Source organism: Neovison vison, chromosome 8 (genome assembly GCF_020171115.1).
Source record: "Neovison vison isolate M4711 chromosome 8, ASM_NN_V1, whole genome shotgun sequence".
Classification (NCBI taxonomy): domain Eukaryota; kingdom Metazoa; phylum Chordata; class Mammalia; order Carnivora; family Mustelidae; genus Neogale; species Neogale vison.
Window position 1 is genome coordinate 84,176,071 of NC_058098.1, and position 18,438 is coordinate 84,194,508.

Below are 18,438 nucleotides of genomic sequence, written 5' to 3' on the forward strand. Positions count from 1 at the left end.
TCTGTTCCATTGGTCTTTGTGTCTGTTTTTATGCCAGTACCATCTGTCTTGGTGACCACAGCTTTGTAATAAAGCTTGAAATCAGGTAATGTGATGCCCCCAGTTTTATTTTTGTTTTTTAACATTTCCTTAGTGATTCGGGGTCTCTTCTGATTCCATACAAATTTTAGGATTATTTGCTCCAGCTCTTTGAAGAATACTGGTGGAATTTTGATCGGAATGGCATTAAAAGTATAGATTGCTCTAGGCAGTATAGACATTTTAGCAATGTCTGTTCTTCCTATCCAAGAGCATGGAATGGTCTTCCATCTTTTTGTGTCTTCTTCAGTTTCCTTCATGAGTGTTCTGTAGTTCCTCAAGTACAGATCCTTTACCTCTTTGGTTAGGTTTATTCCCAGGTATCTTATGGTTCTTGGTGCTATAGTAAATGGAATCAATTCTCTAATTTCCCTTTCTGTATTTTCATTATAAGTGTATAAGAAAGCCACTGATTTCTGCACATTGACTTTGTATTCTGCCACGTTGCTGAATTGCTCTATGAGTTCTAGTAGTTTGGGGGTGGAGTCTTTTGGGTTTTCCATATAAAGAATCATGTCATCTGTGAAGAGAGTGAGTTCGACTTCTTCATTGCCAATTTGGATACCTTTTATTTCTCTTCGTTGTCTGATTGCTGTTGCTAGGACTTCTAATACTATGTTGAACAAGAGTGGTGAAAGTGGGCATCCTTGTCTTGTTCCTGATCTCAACGGGAAGGCTGCAAGCTTTTTCCCATTGAGGATGATATTTGCTGTGGGTCTTTCATAGATAGATTTGATGAAGTTCAGGAATGTTCCCTCTATCCCTATACTTTGAAGCGTTTTAATCAGGAATGGATGCTGGATTTTGTCAAATGCTTTTTCTGCATCAATTGAGAGGACCATGTGGTTCTTCTCTCTTCTCATATTAATTTATTCTATCACATTGATTGATTTGCAAATGTTGAACCATCCTTGTAGCCCAGGGATGAATCCCACCTGGTCATGGTGGATAATCTTTTTAATGTGCTGTTGGATCCTGTTTGCTAGATCTTGTTGAGAATCTTAGCATCCATATTCATCAGAGATATTGGTCTCAAATTCTCCTTTTTGGTAGGGTCTTTGCCTGGTTTGGGGATCAGGGTAATGCTGGCTTCATAGAAAGAGTCTGGAAGTTTTCCTTCTGCTTCAATTTTTTGAAACAGCTTCAGGAGAATAGGTGTTATTTCTTCTTTGAAAGTTTGGTAGAATTCCCCAGGGAATCTGTCAGGTCCTAGGCTCTTGTTTTTTGGGAGGTTTTTTTTTTTTTTTTTAAAGATTTTATTTATTTATTTGACAGAGAGAGAGAGAGAGCGATCACAAGGAGGCAGAGAGAGAGGCAGAGACAGAGGAAGGGAAGCAGGCTCCCTGCCTAGCAGAGAGCCCGATGTGGGGCTCGATCCCAGGACCCTGGGATCATGCCCTGAGCTGAAGGCAGAGGCTTTAACCCACTGAGCCACCCAGGTGCCCCTGGGAGGTTTTTTGATCACTGCTTCAATCTCGTTACTAGATAGCAGTCTATTCAGGTTGTCGATTTCTTCCTGGTTCAATTTTGGGAGTTTATAGTTTTCCAGGAATGCATCCATTTCATCAAGGTTGCTAAGCTTATTGGCATATAACTGTTGATAGTAACTTCTTTTTTTTTTTTTTTTCAATTTATTTACTTTCAGAAAAACAGTATTCATTATTTTTTCACCACACCCAGTGCTCCATGCAAGCTTCTGATGATTGTTTCTATTTCCTTGGTGTTAGTTGTGATCTCTCCCTTTTCATTCCTAATTTTATGAATTTGGGCTTTCTCTATTTTCTTTTGGATTAGTGTGGCCAGTGGCTTATCGATCTTATTGATTCTTTCAAAAAACCAACTTCTAGTTTCAATGATAGTTCTACTATATCTTTGGTTTCTACCTCATTGATCTCAGCTCTAATCTTGATGATTTCCCTTCTTATGTGTGGAGTTGGTTTGATTTGTTGTTGATTCTCCAGTTCTTTAAGGTGTAGAGAAAGCTGCTGTGTTCTGGATTTTTCAATTTTTTTGAGGGAGGCTTGGATGGCTATGTATTTCCCCCTTAGGAATGCCTTTGCTGTATCCCATAGGTTTTGGACCGAAGTGTCTTCATTCTCATTGGTTTCCATGAATTGTTTCAGTTCTTCCTTGATCTCCTGGTTGATCCAAGCATTCTTAAGCAAGGTGGCCTTTAGCTTCCAGGTGTTTGAGTTCCTTCTGAACTTTTCCTTGTGATTAAGCTCCAGTTTCAAAGCATTGTGATCTGAGAGTATGCAGGGAATAATCTCAGTCTTTTGGTATTGGTTGAGTCCTGATTTGTGACCCAGTATGTGGTCTATTCTTGAGAAGGTTCCGTGTGCACTTGAGAAGAATGAGTATCCTGTTGTTTTAGGGTGGAATGTTCTGTATATATCTATGAGGTCCATCTGTTCCAATGTGTCATTCAATGCTCTTGTTTCTTTATTGATTTTCTGCTTCGATGATCTATTTCTGAGAGAGGCGTGTTAAGCTCTCCTACGATTAGTGTATTCATATCAGTATGACTCTCTATCTTCATTACCAGTTTTCTTATGTAATTGGCTGCTCCCTTATTGGGAGCATAGATATTTACAATTGTTAGATCATTTTGGTGGATAGTCCCTTTAAGGATTATGTAGTGTCCTTCTGTATCTCTGACTACAGTCTTTAGTTTAAAATCTAATTTATCTGATATGAGAATTGCTACCCCACCTTCTTTTGAGGCCCATTGGCATGAAAAATGCTTCTTCATCCCGAAGGCAGAGGCTTTAAACCACTGAGCCTCCCAGGTGCCCCAAGATCCTGGCTTTTATTAATGAACTCTCAGGTATTCCTATCTCTGTGATTGAAGTCCTTGATAATCTTTTTCATATAAATGGAAAACCAGGTGATTTGTTACTGTTACTTTCACTGAGGTAAAACATGGTTTACATATTTTCTGCCAATTTCCCAAATATATATGTTAGACTGTACTTATCGTTTTCTCTAGATCATTGTTTCAAAGGGTAAATGTTCAAAGATGTTTTAAAATTAGGATAAACTGAATAAAGAATACTGAGGCTTTCAAATCTGATACCTGTTCTTAATTTAGCTAACTGAATTATCTGATTTGCCATAAATGTGTTCTTCTTTCTTAAAGGAGGTGATCGCTCCTGCAGCTCGTTGACACAAGGACTCTCTTTCTTTTCTTTAAATTGGTTTTTGCTTCAACTAAGTGAAAACCTGGCAGTTTTTCTTTCTTTCTTTTCTTTTCTTTTTTAAACTTGGCATTTTCTAAGTTCACATATTATACCCCTCTCCTATCCAAATACATGTTTGAGGAAAGTGTTCTCTGTAGTCAGGGAAAGCCTTTTCTACTCTTTGGCAAGTTTTCATCTGAGAGGCCCTTCCTTTCATCCCTCTGCACTTGTTTCTCCTGTGGTATGTTCAGTGCCATCAGTAAACACTCCAGCATAGCAACTTAGCAACAGCAAGGGTACTTTTCCAAAATCTCCTAAAAGTTTTTCCAGCTAATGACAGAGTAACTTGGTCCCACTGAAAAGGCATATTGGTCTTCCTTCTACCTGCCACTTTGGGGATAGGGATTGGAAATATCATGTATTTAGAGAGGAAAATGTATATAAAAGAGCATTGAATCTTTTGGTGGCTCTGCCATCAACAGAGGGACAGTAGGCATGGCATTTACAATGCCTGGGGCCTCAATTTCATTATCTAAAAAACAAGGTAGTTGAATTATATGATCTCTGAGAATTCATACTGCTTTAAAATACATGATTATTATTCTTAAGAATCTTGAATATAATCACTCTTGGATACATATAGTTTGCCTTTGTCACTTGTTCACTGTACATGAAATTTCTGTCACCGCACTTCAAAGGCCTTTTTCTTTGATATCTACCTAATCTAGCATTGATTGATCCTAACAGTGTTTGAAAGGAATGTGTCTGATGGAAATCTTGGAGAGTTGGCTTGCAGCAAGTGGAAAGGCCTCAGAAGTGTTTGATGCTATTTCAAGATCTGGTTATCTTTCAGTTATTTGGTTGATGTTTCCCAAGCAACTTGGTCACAACTTGTTAAAATTTCTAGTATAACCACTAAATCCAGGGTAGCTCAATTACCAGGCTAACACAGACCCAGTCCAAATCTTCCTTCCATTGTTAGGGTGCTACAGAGAGAGGATGGACTTTGGAGTCAGCTGGAGCTGGGAGTCACAGTCTGACTCTGCCTTTTTCTAATTTTGTGATACAGGTTAATCTCTCTGACTTAGTGTCATCATCATGTAATAGCAATACTTAAGTACTTACCTTAAAAATTGTTACGGGATCAAATGTGATGACCGACAAAAAGAGTTTCTCACATGCCTCATTGTGAGAACACCTGACATTTGTATACCTCTTTACCATTTATGAAACACCTCATCAAAGTAGTTTTATTTAGGGAATGAAATGTGTGATTTTCTTTGCTGGCTAATATATCATTTAGATATTGAAGCCTGAGTCAGACTTGCTAGGTAGGGGTCCCTGGACCTTTGGAACTGGGTCAGTCCAGGTCCAGAGCCTTGGCTATTTTGCGGGACTCTCATAAAAACATTCTTTTATGTTTTCCAGGAATCTGAATTTCTGTGTTTGGAATTTGATGAAGTCAAGGTCAATCAACTCCTAAAGAAGCTCTCAGAGGTAGAAGAAAGTATCAGCACACTGATGCAGCCAGCCTAGCTGAAGAGGGAGTTGTTGAAGCAAAGGTGTTCATGATCCCTCCCCCTGTGACCTGGGTTTTTTTGTTGTTGTTTTGTTGTTTTTTAAAAAAATCTTTTCCTCCATTAGTATTAAATCCTCAAATTCAAATCTTATCTGTCTTTGCTTTCTGGCATTTCTTTCTCTTTCCCTTTCATTCACTCTTCAAATTTTAAGTTGTACTGCTTGTACTTCAGCATGCAGAGATGCTCATAAGAGCATTTTATTTCATTTTAAGATTTTATTTTTAAGTAATCTCTATACCCAGCGTGGGGCTCGAACTCACAACCCCAGGATCAAGAGTCACATGCTCCACTGATCGAGCCAGCTAGCTGCCCCATCATAAAGGCATTTTAAAGATTTTATTTATTTATTTGTCAGAGAGAGAGGAGCGAGAGTGAGCACAGGCAGACAGAGAGGTAGGCAGAGGGAGAAGCAGGCTCCCTGCCAGGCAAGGAGCCCGATGTGGGACTTGATCCCAGGACGCTGGGATCATGACCTGAGCTGAAGGCAGCTGCCCAACCAACTGCACCACCCAAGCGTCCCCATAAAGGCATTTTAAAAATAAGGCTTCTGTGGCTGGGTGATGGACATTGGGGAGGGTATGTGCTATGGTGAGCACTGTGAATTGTGTAAGACTGATGAATCACAGACCTGTACTCCTGAAACAAATAATATATGTTAATTTAAAAAAAGAACTGATAAAACCCAATTCCTCAAAACCCCAAATAATCCAATTAAAAATGGGCAGAAGACATGAACAGGCATTTCTCCAAAGAAAACATCCAGATGACCAACAGACTTGTGAAAAGATGCTCAGCATCACTCATCATCAGAGAAATACAAACCAAGACTACAATGAGATAATCACCTCACACCTGTCGAATGAGTAAAGTCAAAAACACAAGAAGCAATAAGTATGGGCAAGGATGTGGAGAAAAAAGAACCCTTGTGCATTGTTGTTGGGAATGCAAACTGGCACATCCAGTATGAAAAACAGTATGGATGTTCCTCAAAAAAATAAAAATAGAATTACTATATGATCCAGTAATTCCACTATTGGATATTTACCCCAAGAAAATGAAAAAGCTAATTTCAAAAGATATATGCACCCCTATGTTTATAGCAGCATTATTTACAACAGTCAAGATATGGAAGCAACTTAAATGTTCATCAGTAGCTGAATGGATAAAGAAGATGTGTGTGTGTGTGTGTGTGTGTGTGCGCACATGCGTGTGTCTGATATTGCTCAGCCAGAAAAAAGAAAGAAATCTTGGCCATTTGCAACAACATATTTGGAGAATATGAGAATATAGAGTATAATGGTGAAATAAGTCAGTCAGAGAAAAACAAATAGCATATGATTTCACTCATGTGGAATTTAAGAAACAAAACAAAGAAAAAAGACAAACCAATAAAACAGACTCTTATCTATATGGAGAGCAAACTGGTGGTTACTAGAGAGGAAGTGAGTGGGAAAATGGGTGAAACAGGTGAAGGGGATTAAGAGTACATTTATGGAGGGTGCCTGGGTGGCTCAGCAGATTAAAGCCTCTGCCTTCGGCTCAGGTCATGATCCCAGGGTCCTGGGATCAAGCCACGCATCGGGCTCTCTGCTCAGCAAGGAGCCCGCTTCCCCCTCTCTCTCTACCTGCCTCTCTGCCTACTTGTGATCACTCTCTGTCAAATAAAGAAATAAAATCTTTAAAAAAAAAAAAAGAGTACTCTTATGATGGACCCTGAGTAATGTAGAGAATTGTTGAATCACTAATTACACACCTGAAACTAATACAACATTGTATGGTTAACTATACCAGAATTAAAATTTTTAAAAATTAAAAATGAACAAAAAAAGTAAAAACCTCTGGGGATTGGGTAAATGAAAGAACTTTTAAGACTAGGGATGTTCAGTTTAAAAATTTTTTATATTGGCTATATAATTGCCACCATTATGCCTTCTTCCCCTCAAAATTTTACCAAATCTTTAATAAAGTCTTTTTTAACTGATAAAAAATAAAAATAAAAAATAAAATTATAAGAAGGCTTCCAGGACTGTATCTTTAGAGACTTGAATTCAGTAGGACTTTAGAAACCCTTGCTATGGTGGTTTGTTCCTGGAATAGGAAGTTTAGGAATTTATACATGATAAATCATAGAAGAATTAGAAAAGGGGGTAGAAAACATTTTATTCATATAAATACAAGGCTGACCAAAAGCCATGTGTCTTGATCCAATGCTTAGAGGAGCCTGCCTAACCCAGAAAAGGCTTACTGATCCTGGTAAAACCTGCAATACTCCTGGAACTGATTCAGGCATTTGAATTCATTCTCACTAAATCTGGGGGGGTCTGGTTTGATCTGAACCACTGAGAAGCTTGAGCTTTTCTGGAACCTAGAACTGAATGGTCTTTTCCACAAAGAGACTCCCTTCACTTAACTCAAGTCATGTTTGTATGAAGGGAAAAAATGTCTGTTGGGCTCGTGTGAGGTCTTTTACATTTGGGTCATCAAATAAAACCTCTTCAAGAAAACTAATGTGGGGACACCTCACTGGCTCAGTCAGTAGAACACGTGACTCTTGATCTTGGGGTTGTGAGTATAGAAATTACTTTAAAATTTTGAAAAATTAAAAGAAAACTAGTGTAAAAACTAGGTCCTCAGAGAGAAGTTATACCAAACCCCAAGAATGTTCTATAAGGAGGAAGCTGTCAACCAGTATATGGAGGCCATGGCTGTTGTTTAGCAGGTTTTATCATCTGATGCTGATAACATTTAGAAACTCCAGGTGCCTTTGAGACATAATGTGTTCCTAAAATGTAGTTCCCGTGGTTAGTGGTTACACCACATGTCAGTTCTAATGAGTTTATTCTAGAGCAGAATTAAGTTCTCTTCTGTTAAACATTTCCTCCTAAATCAGTTTGCAGACATTTTAGGAACTCTTCCAACACCCAAGCTGAAAATATGGGCTTCCTCTCAGGTTAAAACCATACCAGCAGTTAGCAAACAATGACCAGAAGGTCTTAAATGTAGCCCCTGTGGACCCTTGAGAAAACATCTTGAAACAGTATGGTAAATAGATTCAGAGAAGGCATGTAATTTGGCTTAAAAACTATTAAAACTTGCTTTCTGTTTCCAGGGCTACTGTCATATGATCCAGGAGAATTTAGATAATGTCTTCTGCTATAAAATGGAGGAAGAGTATCCCATCATGTAATGGGATTCCAGATGTCATTGGAAGGAAGAACTGTAGCTACCCTATTAGTATTGACTCACCTATCCAGTGAAGGTCTGTGAAAGCCTAAAAGAACAATCCATGGGCTCACAGGGAGAGGAAATCATTGTGGTTTGAAGCTCTGTTGAGGTCATCCTATAAAATTAATAGCCACAGAAGTGGATATGGGCTTTTTATTATAACCCCCAAACCCTAGGTCATTGAAAAATCTTGTTCATGTATACTGAGTTTTTCATAATAGGAGTAAAAAAAAAAAACTGGTTGCTGAAGGTGGTCCCACATTTAACAGTAAATACTTTGGAATACAAGTGACTTTAGAAAGGGTGTGTTTTTGTGTGTGTGTGTGTGTGTGTTATATTTAGTGGTAATTTTTTAAATAATCTGATTACCAAAGGGATATATTTTTATTACATTTTTTTGTGAGAATACAGACCCACACTAAGAACAGTTAAATGACCTATTGGCCTGACCTACAGAGATAACAGGAAGAAGGCTGGAACTAGGTGAAGTGTTGCCTTTCCTTGAATAAATTTGTGGAAGTGGAAGACATGGTTTTTAAGACTTTGACAAATATTACCGAATTGTTCTCCAGAAACATGGTATTGGTTTGTATAACCTCTAAGAAAGTATGAAAATAAATCACTCCCTTTCTTGCCTAATTGGATATTATCTGCTTTTTGGTTTGTTTTATTTTGTTTTAATTTGGGGATGGGCTAACTTGTTTTTGTAAATTTTTGCAAGGGACGCTTAACTTAAACCAGGAATTCTCCGTGGGAATAGGGCAAGTGTGGAGAAAGGACCAGGGAAGAAGAAAACTGGCATAAGGGTCCCAGCAGATGCCACTTGATTTCCTACCTCGGTAATCCTAGGTTAAAATCACTTTGAGTTCAAGAACTGTGGGGCAGAATTAAAATGGGCTTTATCCTGAATTAGTCCTTGTAGAAATTGTCCCTACTTGAGCAATAAGCACTCTAACTTCAGTCTGTTTAGAAACAGTCCAGACAAGCCAAAATTTGCTCTTAGAATAGAGTCAGAAAGAAACTTAAGCCTTCAGTAGTTTCAGGTTGATAGGAGCAAATGATTTTCCTTAATCTCAGGCCTGGCTTTTCTTGGAAGCTCTGGTTTCTTTTGGCTTTATCAGGGAAGGCTTAAATTTTACCATTATAGCCGCCCCCCACCCTTTCCTTTACTTAACCTCCCTTCCTCAAGTGTTACTGTTTTTTTATCCCCTTTATTTATTTCACTCATCCTGTCCACCCACCTCCCCTCTGGCAACCACCAGTTTGTTTTCCATATTCAAGAGTCTGTTTGTCTTTTTTCCTTGTTGATTTGTTTTGTTTCTTTAATTCCACATATGAATGAAATATATGATATTTTTCTTTCTCTAACTTATTTCACTTAGCATTATATTCTGTAGATCCATTCATGTTGCTGCACATGTCAAGATTTCATTGTCTTGGATGGTTGAATAATATTCCTGTGTGTGTGTGTGTGTGTGTGCGCGCGCGCGCGGGCGCGCGCGCGCATGCGCATGCCACATCTTCTTTATCTATTCATCTGTGGATGGACCCTTGGATTTCTTCCATATCTTGGCTATTGCAAATAATGCTTCAGTAAACAAAGGGGTGCATTTATCTTTTTGAATTAATATTTTCTTTTTCTTTGGGAAAATATCTAGTAGTGGAATTATTAGATCATATGTTAATTCTATTTTTAATTTTCTGAGGAACCTCCATACTGTTTTCCATAGTGGTTTCCCCATTTGGCATTCTCACCGAAAGTACAGGTTTCCCCTTTCTCCGTATTCTTGCTAGCATTTGTTATTTCTTGTCTTTTTGATTTTAGCCATTCAGACAAATGTGAGGTGATATCTCATTGTGATTTTGGTTTGCATTTCCCCGATGATTAATAATGCTGAGCATCTTTTCACATATCTGTTGGCCATTTGTATGACTTTTGGGGAAAAAATGTCTATTTAGGTCCTCTGCCCATTTTAATTGTGTTATTTGGGGGTTTTGTCTTCTTTAATGATGATTCAGAAGGAACTACTGCACTTAAAAATTTCATTTGACTGAAGTCTCTCCCAAATGCAAGAAGGTGGTGAAAAGCAAAGGATGACATTGAGTATCTGAAATCTTTAATAACTGACATGGTGTCAAGCTATTGGTTACTGAAATTCTTTTTTTAGACCTGAGTGAAATTTTGGAAAACAGAATATGAATGGAAATTTGAGGATATTAAATGTTAAACAGATGTTAGAAAATAATGTTTTCTAGAGTACACAATAAATATCTAAATTAGTGAAGGGACAAGGATAAGAAGGAAGCCTTCTAGAGTCAGCTCAGAAATGACTGAATATTTTCCTAAAAGAACAGGATGCTGGAAGGGATGGGCCTTAGTAGGACAATTGCCACCTTACAATTTTAGCTATCCCAACTTTCCAGCCAATTTTTTTCAGTATTTTATGTGATGACTTAGCTAGAAGGGAAAAGTCAAGCAGAACATAAGTAGTTTGCACTTACCTCTAGCTGTAAAGTATATCATTTTTTACCTCAAAATTTTAGAAATAGCAATTTTTTAATCTAAGTTCAGTCAGATCTCAGTTCTCCGTTACCTGGGAATGGTCATGATGGTCATAGCATCATGACTGAATACAACACTGAAGTAACCTTTATTATAAAGGAACCTGCCTAGGCCTGCTTCCTAGTGCAAACTAACGTATCTTGCCAGTTTAGTACATATATTATCAGAATAAAATACTAAACCTATATGTGAGCACATAGCAAAATATGAGTATTTATATCATTTACTCACCAAGGACTATAATTGGGCTTTTTTTCTCTTTTATCTATCTACTCTTGGCTAGTTTTCTTTTCTTTTTAAATAGGCTTCAATGCCCAAAATGGGGCTTGAATTCACAACTCTGAGATCAAGAGTTGCATGCTCTACTGCCTGAACCAGCCAGGTACTCCTTGGCTAGGTTTCTGTTTCAAATTCTGTTTATTCAGAGGAGGCAGACAGGGAAGAAAAAGAAAGTGGGGAAATATGGATTGCACAAGTGCAATAAGTATTAAACTATTAATTGAAAAGAAATTTAGGCTGAAAAATGAAAATAGTTAAAGTCCTTAATACTGTTATTATACTGTTTTTACATTAAAGAAATAAAAATAAATTGGGAGGGTTTATGATTCATAAATAATGGCTGTTTTTGGAATCATGGCTAAGATTTGGCACTGATCTCAAGATGACTGGGAAGCTTTTGGTAGAAACCCTTTTTGCCATCTTTAAAAGGGGGGGAAATATCTGGACAGATGGGCAGAGGACTTACATAAGGCCATGGTCAAGAAGAGACCTCAAGGCAGTATCTTCCATTTCCATATTCCCTCCAAAAGAATATATGCTTGAAAAAAATACCTGTGTCCTTGCTCGTTGTGTTTACATAATGACCGTTCCTAGAGTTATGGCTTTTGTATACAGATGTGACCTAGGGGATGTAATGTCCTATGTCATTTGCAACCTGTTAGACCTAACCATGTTAGACCTGCCTCTGTGCCGAGGCTGCTGAGGCTCTTTGTAGAACCTAATGATGTTTCTGATGACCTTGGCCTTACTGTCCACTCAGTGCCACTCATTTTCGGAAGCAGTGTGTAAGACAAGTCTATTACCACATGGGGCTTCCTGGCTGTCCTCAGTACCCAGGTAGGCAGCAGATTGTCTTTATCCTCCCTGGACAGCCATGATCCAAGCTTACTAAATATAACAACTCTTGGCCATTCCTTCATTGCAACAATGTCTGTCGTGAATTTTATAGCAGCTGCTTCCTCACTATTATGGTTTTCTCAACATGGTCTACCTATGGTGCATAGAACAGAGATCAAAAAAAAATTTTTTTTAACATTTTAATTTAAAAGTAATACAAGCTCATTAGAGGCACTGGGGTGGCTCAGTCGATCATCCGACTCTTGATTTTGGCTGAGGGCATGATCTCAGGGTCATGAGATTGAGCCCTGTGTCAGGTTCTGTGCTGAGTGTAGAGTCTGCTTAGGATTCTTTCTCTCCCTGTCCCTCTGCCCCTCCCTTGCTCGCTCTCTATCTAAAAAATACTATGCTCATTTTAAAAATTACTCATAATTTTTTATTTTTTCATAATTTAATTTTTAAATCAGTACAAAACTTGAGCAAAACATGATTCTCCCTTGCTTTCTGCTTTTAAAAAAATACCTCTCTTCTGGGGTGCCTGGCTGGCTCAGTCAGAAGAGCATGCAACTCTTGGCCTCAGGGTTATAAATTTGAGTCTCACATTGGGTGCAGAGATTACTTAAAAAAATCTTTGGAAAAAAAATAAAGGTAAAAAATCTCTTTCCCTAGAAGTAGTTATAACAGTTTGGTCTGTTTCCTTCCAGATATTCTCTATGCACACAAAAATATATTACTAGTTACTCTTTGAAAGCATCATTTCAGAAACATCGATCACAGCTGAAAGATACAACAAAAACAAAAAATACACTACAGGGAAAAAGTAGAGATTAAATGATTCAGATGAATGGATCAGTTGTCTGGAAGAAGGGTAATGGAAATCTCCCAAGCTGACGGCAAAAAGAAACAAGAATTTTTAAAAATAAGGATAAGTTTAAGGGACTTCTGGAACATCAAGCATACTAACATTTGAATCATAGGGTCTCAGAGGGAAAAGAGAGAGAAGTAGGCAGAAAATGTACTTGGAGAAATAATAGCTGAAAACATTTCTGACCTGAAAAAGGAAACAGACAACCAGGCTCAAGAGGCAAAGAGAGTTCCAAACAAGATAAACCCAAAGAGATCCACACAAAAATACATCATAATTAAAATTCAAAAATAGAAGGAATAACAGAAAAGCAATTGGTTACATATAACCGATTGTCCATAAGTCTATAAGCTGATTTTTCAGCAGGAACTTTGTAACCAGAAGGAAATGGCACAATATATTCAAAGTACTAAAAGGAAAAAACTTAAAACCAAGAATACTTTACCTGGCAAGGTTATCATTCATATTGAAGGGGAGATACAGAGTTTCCCAGACAAGCAAAAGCTGAAAGAGTTTGCTACCACTAAACTGGCTTTATTGAGAAATACTAAAAGGAGTTCTTTAAGAAGAAAAGAAAAGACTATAAAAAGAAATAAATAAATACATATTTTTTAAAAATCTCACTGGTAAAGGCAAACATATAGTAGTGGTATTCATAAAGCTAGTGTGAAAGTTGAAAGAGTAGTGAAACCAACTATATCTACAATAATGAGTTAAGGGACACACAGAATGAAAAGATGGAAAGGATGATGTCAGAACATAAAGTGGAGCTACAGTGTAGTGCTTTTAGAATGCGTTTGAATTTAGGCGACCACCAATTGAAAATAGACAGCTGTATATAACGTTCTTTGTGAACTTCATGATAACCACAAGATAAAAACCTCTAAGAGGCAGACCAAAAATAAAGAGGAATCCAGTTGTAACACTAAAGATAAAGTCATTAAATCACAAGGGAAGCATGCAAAAGAAGATGAACAGAGAAGAACTATAAAAACAATTAGAAAAAAATCAACAAAATGACAATATATACATACCTATCAGTAATTACTTTAAATAGAAATGGACTAAATGCTTAAATTAAAAGACAAAGCATGGCTGAATGGATAAAATACAAGACTCATCTATATGCTGCCTATATAAGAGACTCAGTTCTAAAGACACACAAAAGGTGAAAATGAAGGGATCAGAAAAGATACTCCATGCAAATGGAAATGAAAGTTGGGGTAGCAATACTTTTATCAGACAAATAGACTTTAAAACAAAGCCTATAACAAGAGATAAAGAAGGGCATTACATAGAGATAAAGGGCTCAATCCATCAAGATGAAACTCTTGCAAATATTTCTGCACCCAGTGAAGGAACACCTAAATATATAAAACAAATATTAACAGACAAAAAGGGGAAAATGGACAGTAATACAATAATAGTAGGGACTTTAACTCTCCATATACATCACATTTCCAGGAATGTGTGGGTCACACCTCTTCATAGAAATGGTCTTTCTTTTTTCTTGGTGGGTGTTTACAAACCTGGATCATACCTGGCTCATTATCTGGGGCTCAGGTTCTTGGTGATGAGCTGTGAGAAATGGAGAGCTGAGAAAAGGGAGATGCATGCAGTTGTGTTCCCATGGAAGACAAACAGAGCTAAACATAGCCCGAGCAAGAGAACCTATGACTGCTAACAGACATGGGACTGTGCAAGTGAACAAACCCCAAAGCTCACTCCCTCCTTGGGGAGCTGAGGCCAGAAGCAGTTTCTGTAGCATCCCTGGCAGAGCTGTGGACCCGTTCTGACTTAGAAGGGAGATGAGGTCTGTTGTTCTTTCAAGGGTTGCTTATCTTCCTTCTGAAGAGAACCCCTGGGGCCTAGGTTCTAGAAAAGGAAGGGGAATTGAGAAGGTGGTTCTTGGGGTGGGAAAATTTTACTCCACTGTTGAAGGTTCTTTTGGCTGGTCTAAGAATTAAATTGACATTTTAGCAGAAGAAAATAAAATTTATGGGGATTCAATAAGAATAGGAGGCCCACAGGTAGTCAGACAATTGAGGTTTATATTGTCATTCTCAATGAATGAGAACAGGATGGGGTCTGGGATTTCAAAGGGAAGGAAGACAATTCACAGGAAGATGAAAAAGAGTAAATATGTTTGGTAAACAAATGTTTGCTAGGCCATACAGAAACAGTGGGACACAGGAATTTTAATAGACTACCAAGTTCCTCCCGGTCCACCAACCCTAGTTTATGTTATGCTGTGGTTATCTCTGGTGATAGCTCCCTTCCTGGAGGAGGTCCTCCATCTAAATTGTTCTAGGCACCGAGAGGAAAGTTGAAGATTCTTCCTGGGCCTTCTGCTTCTTAAAAACCCACATTTTCCTTCTCTATAGTACTGCCTTTAAAACTTGTCCAAGAAGTTTACAGTCTAAAAAAAAAGAAGTTTACAGTCTACAAGTTGAGTTGGTCTTTTAGTCCTGAGAATAGGTCAGCTCAGCTGAACTCATTTTAGCAGGCTGTGATGCAGGTACACTTCCAAAGTAGGCCTGTGGTTCAAGTAAGCAGGTATTAAACAAGAGGCATTTCTAAGGAAATTTTAAACAATGGGTAATAATTGGAGCAAATTATAAACCAGTTTCTGAGTTTGGATGGCAGCCAATTTAGAAGATTTTTAAATGTCCAACTTGAGGTATCTTAAGGTAGAGTGAAGGCAGGCAGTGGCAATCTGCTAGATTTTCCTGGGTTGCAGTTTGAATACCCCTGATAATCATTCTAAGTGGCCACACAGCAACTGGCACAAGTGTTACCCATATATGAGCTGTTATAGTGATTTCTCGAAGGCATTTATATTCTCAAGGCATTTATATTCAGTCTATAGGGCTTCAGGGAAAAGGACACTTAGTTTTCAATGGTTCCAAGTCAGAAGGGCAGGAGAAAAATTAGAATTTTGGAGGGTTGTAGCCAGATATTGGAAGAAACAAGAATTAAGGATTTAGTCCAGTTGAAAATGAGAATCGAATATCCACAAGGTGTTCCATTGAAACAGTTTTTTTTCTCTCAACAGTCACCCTCATTTCTACCAAAGATAGCCAAACTAGGACTAATTTGTTTGCAAACTAAGCCTTGTTTCAATAAATTTGGCTTCATTATTTCTGCTTAAGTGCAATAGGAATAGCAATTGATCATGTAGGTTCTTTTATTTTTTTTTTAAAGATTTTATTTATTTGACACAGAGAGAGAGAGGTCACAAGTAGGCAGAGCAGCAAGAAGAGATAGAAGGGGAAGCAGGCTCCCCACTGAGTGAGAGCCCAGTGTGGGGCTTGATCCCAGGACCCTGAGATCATGACCCGAGCCAAAGGCAGAGACCCAACCCACTGAGCCACCCAGGCGCCCCAATCATGTAGGTTCTTTTATTTTTTTATTTTTTTTTAAAGATTTTATTTATTTATTTGACAGAGAGAGATCACAAGTAGGCAGAGAGGCAGGCAGAGAGAGAGAGAGGAGGAAGCAGGCTCCCTGCTGAGCAGAGAGCCTGACGCAGGACTCGATCCCAGGATCCTGAGATCATGACCTGAGCCGAAGGCAGTGGCCCAACCCACTGAGCCACCCAGGCGCCCCTCATGTAGGTTCTTTTAAATCTACTTTGCTGGGACCTTTCAGAAGGAATCTCCAGATTGAATGTTTAGCTGCCAAATACTTGTCATTAGACTTTGCTTGCAATACCTATAGCTTTGGGTTATTTTATCTCTTTTCCAGGTCCCCAAAATATCCTGAGGTTTCTGCATCTGCCAGGAAGTGACTTTTTTTACTCACTTGGTAAGGCTGCTGGGAACACTGTAAACAAGGCATCAGCCTGCTATTTCCAAAGGGCTTTATTGGCTCCATTAAGTCAACCTTAGTTTCTTAAAGCTATCTGGTCATATATGAATCTATGTATATCTCTCAACTATGACATTCCAGTCAAAGCCTAAGTAATATAACCAATGTTTTCAGTAGTGGCATTACAATGAGAACAGATTCTTATTGAACTTAGCAAATAAACATGTTGCCAGAGTAAGAATATTCATTAAGAGCTTTTGAGTTCTAGAGGGATACACAGTAGGGAGAAAGATAAATGTTTCAACTCTGCACAGATATAATTTATCAAGTTGCTGTAAGGCATAGTTAGAGGAAATTTTCCTTTTATCTGGAAAATTAAAAATTAAAGAACCGTACTATTACAAATCAAAGTTGATAAAAATTATATTCATTTTCCTCAGTTTATTCAGTCCTATGTAATTCATTTTTGTTCTCCTTGAGCAAGTTCCTGTTTCTCTAGAAATTTTTATCAAGCTCAGATTTATGATCTTAAAGTTATCAGAAATCCAATAGAAGCATTTTTGCAGGAACACTTCTATAAAAGCATTAGAGCAAAAGAATGACTGTAAATGACAAAAGACTTTAAAATGGCCTGGTTAAAGGTCTAATTAGGGTTCATTACAATGCGATTGACAAGGAAATTTGGTTATTTCTGTGACATACAACATTTTAAAATAATAACTAGGATTATGACTGATGACATGCCAGTACTTATCAGAATTTTTAGGAATTTTGTACAATTTCTAGAACACTTAAATTAATATTTATCCATACAATATAACCTGAGAAGATTATCCACCATTTATTTGACAATGTTTTTCATGTATTTTAGCTTATCAAATAAGCCTAGTTCATTTAATGTCTTTTACAAGGAGAGATAAAAATCTTGTGATTTTTTAGGAACCCTCTGAAAAACTTCAAAGTTATTTTGAGGTTAAAATGGCTTCATTTAGGGTTTTAATTTTGGATAGTTTGTCAACATGTCAAAAAGGTTTTAAAACACTTGGTCATATAGGATCAGAGATCACTGTGAAACATTACCTTAGTTATCCACTAAACCATGGTGACAAAGACTTTGCAGACAAATACAGAAAGTTAAATGATCATAAAAAAGAAAAACAGCTCTTTTCATATTGAGAAGATTCTATTTTCTTAAGTAATGAAAGGTCTCATAAAGACAACATGAAGCATAGGACGTTATTTTGATAAAACACAGAATTTTGTTTTCTAGACAGATTAAGAGCAAAGAAAAACCCTTCATAATTTCTTATTATCAAGAGCAGACCAATAGTCTAAGAACACTGTCCTTTGAACACAGAGAAAATCCAAATTTTAATTTTGCACCAGCTTACTTTTGATATTAAAACTCATTTACTTAATTAAATTCGTTCCAATGTTAGGCAGTCTCTACCATACGTAAAATGTGTCTCTGAAGGGCTCCTGGGTGGCTCAGTTGGTAAGACAGCTGCCTTCGGCTCAGGTCACAATCCTGGAGTCCCAGGATCGAGTCCCGCATCGGGCTCCCAGCTCTATGGTCCTCTATGGTCCATATGGTCCTCCCAGCTGTATGGTCCTCTATGGTTCTCTCTCTGACCTTCTCGCCTCTCATGCTCTCTCTCACTGTCTCTCTCTCAAATAAATAAATAAAATCTTAAAAAAAAAAATGTGTGTCTCTGAAGATTCCTTTTCCATAAACCTATGACTTTCTTTTCTACATCCAGATTTTGTCCCTTTTTCTTATAGCCAGATTTGCTTTAAGAAAAATTTACTTTCTTCCCCTTAACAAAAACATCGCCATGCCTCATAACTCATCTTACCCAAAACATATGCAACTTTTCTTATAGACAGTTTCCCTTGATATTTCTAATAGTTTCAATCACATATATTAAAATTCTTAACTCTTAGAACCTTTAATTTCTACTGACAATGAAGTAGTAAGCAATTGTGAATTGTCTATTATACCAGCAATCTGTAGATTGGCAA

At 37.6% G+C, this 18,438-nt stretch overlaps 1 protein-coding gene across 5 annotated transcripts in view; it reads left to right on the forward strand.

The window, feature by feature from the left end:
• Nucleotides 1-18,438, forward strand: part of COMMD1 (copper metabolism domain containing 1) — a 259,154-nt gene that overhangs the window by 212,558 nt on the left and 28,158 nt on the right. For 2 of the 5 annotated variants that reach the window (XM_044264057.1, XM_044264053.1), the window contains exon 3: nucleotides 4,686-4,927. In XM_044264057.1, coding sequence (XP_044119992.1) covers nucleotides 4,686-4,793 — 108 coding nt within the window. In that variant the 3' untranslated portion in view covers nucleotides 4,794-4,927. Of the gene's footprint in view, nucleotides 1-4,685; nucleotides 4,928-7,946; nucleotides 8,702-16,353; nucleotides 16,414-18,438 lie in introns of those variants that run through there. The other 3 variants (XR_006386211.1, XM_044264056.1, XM_044264054.1) reach the window with 3 other exon arrangements.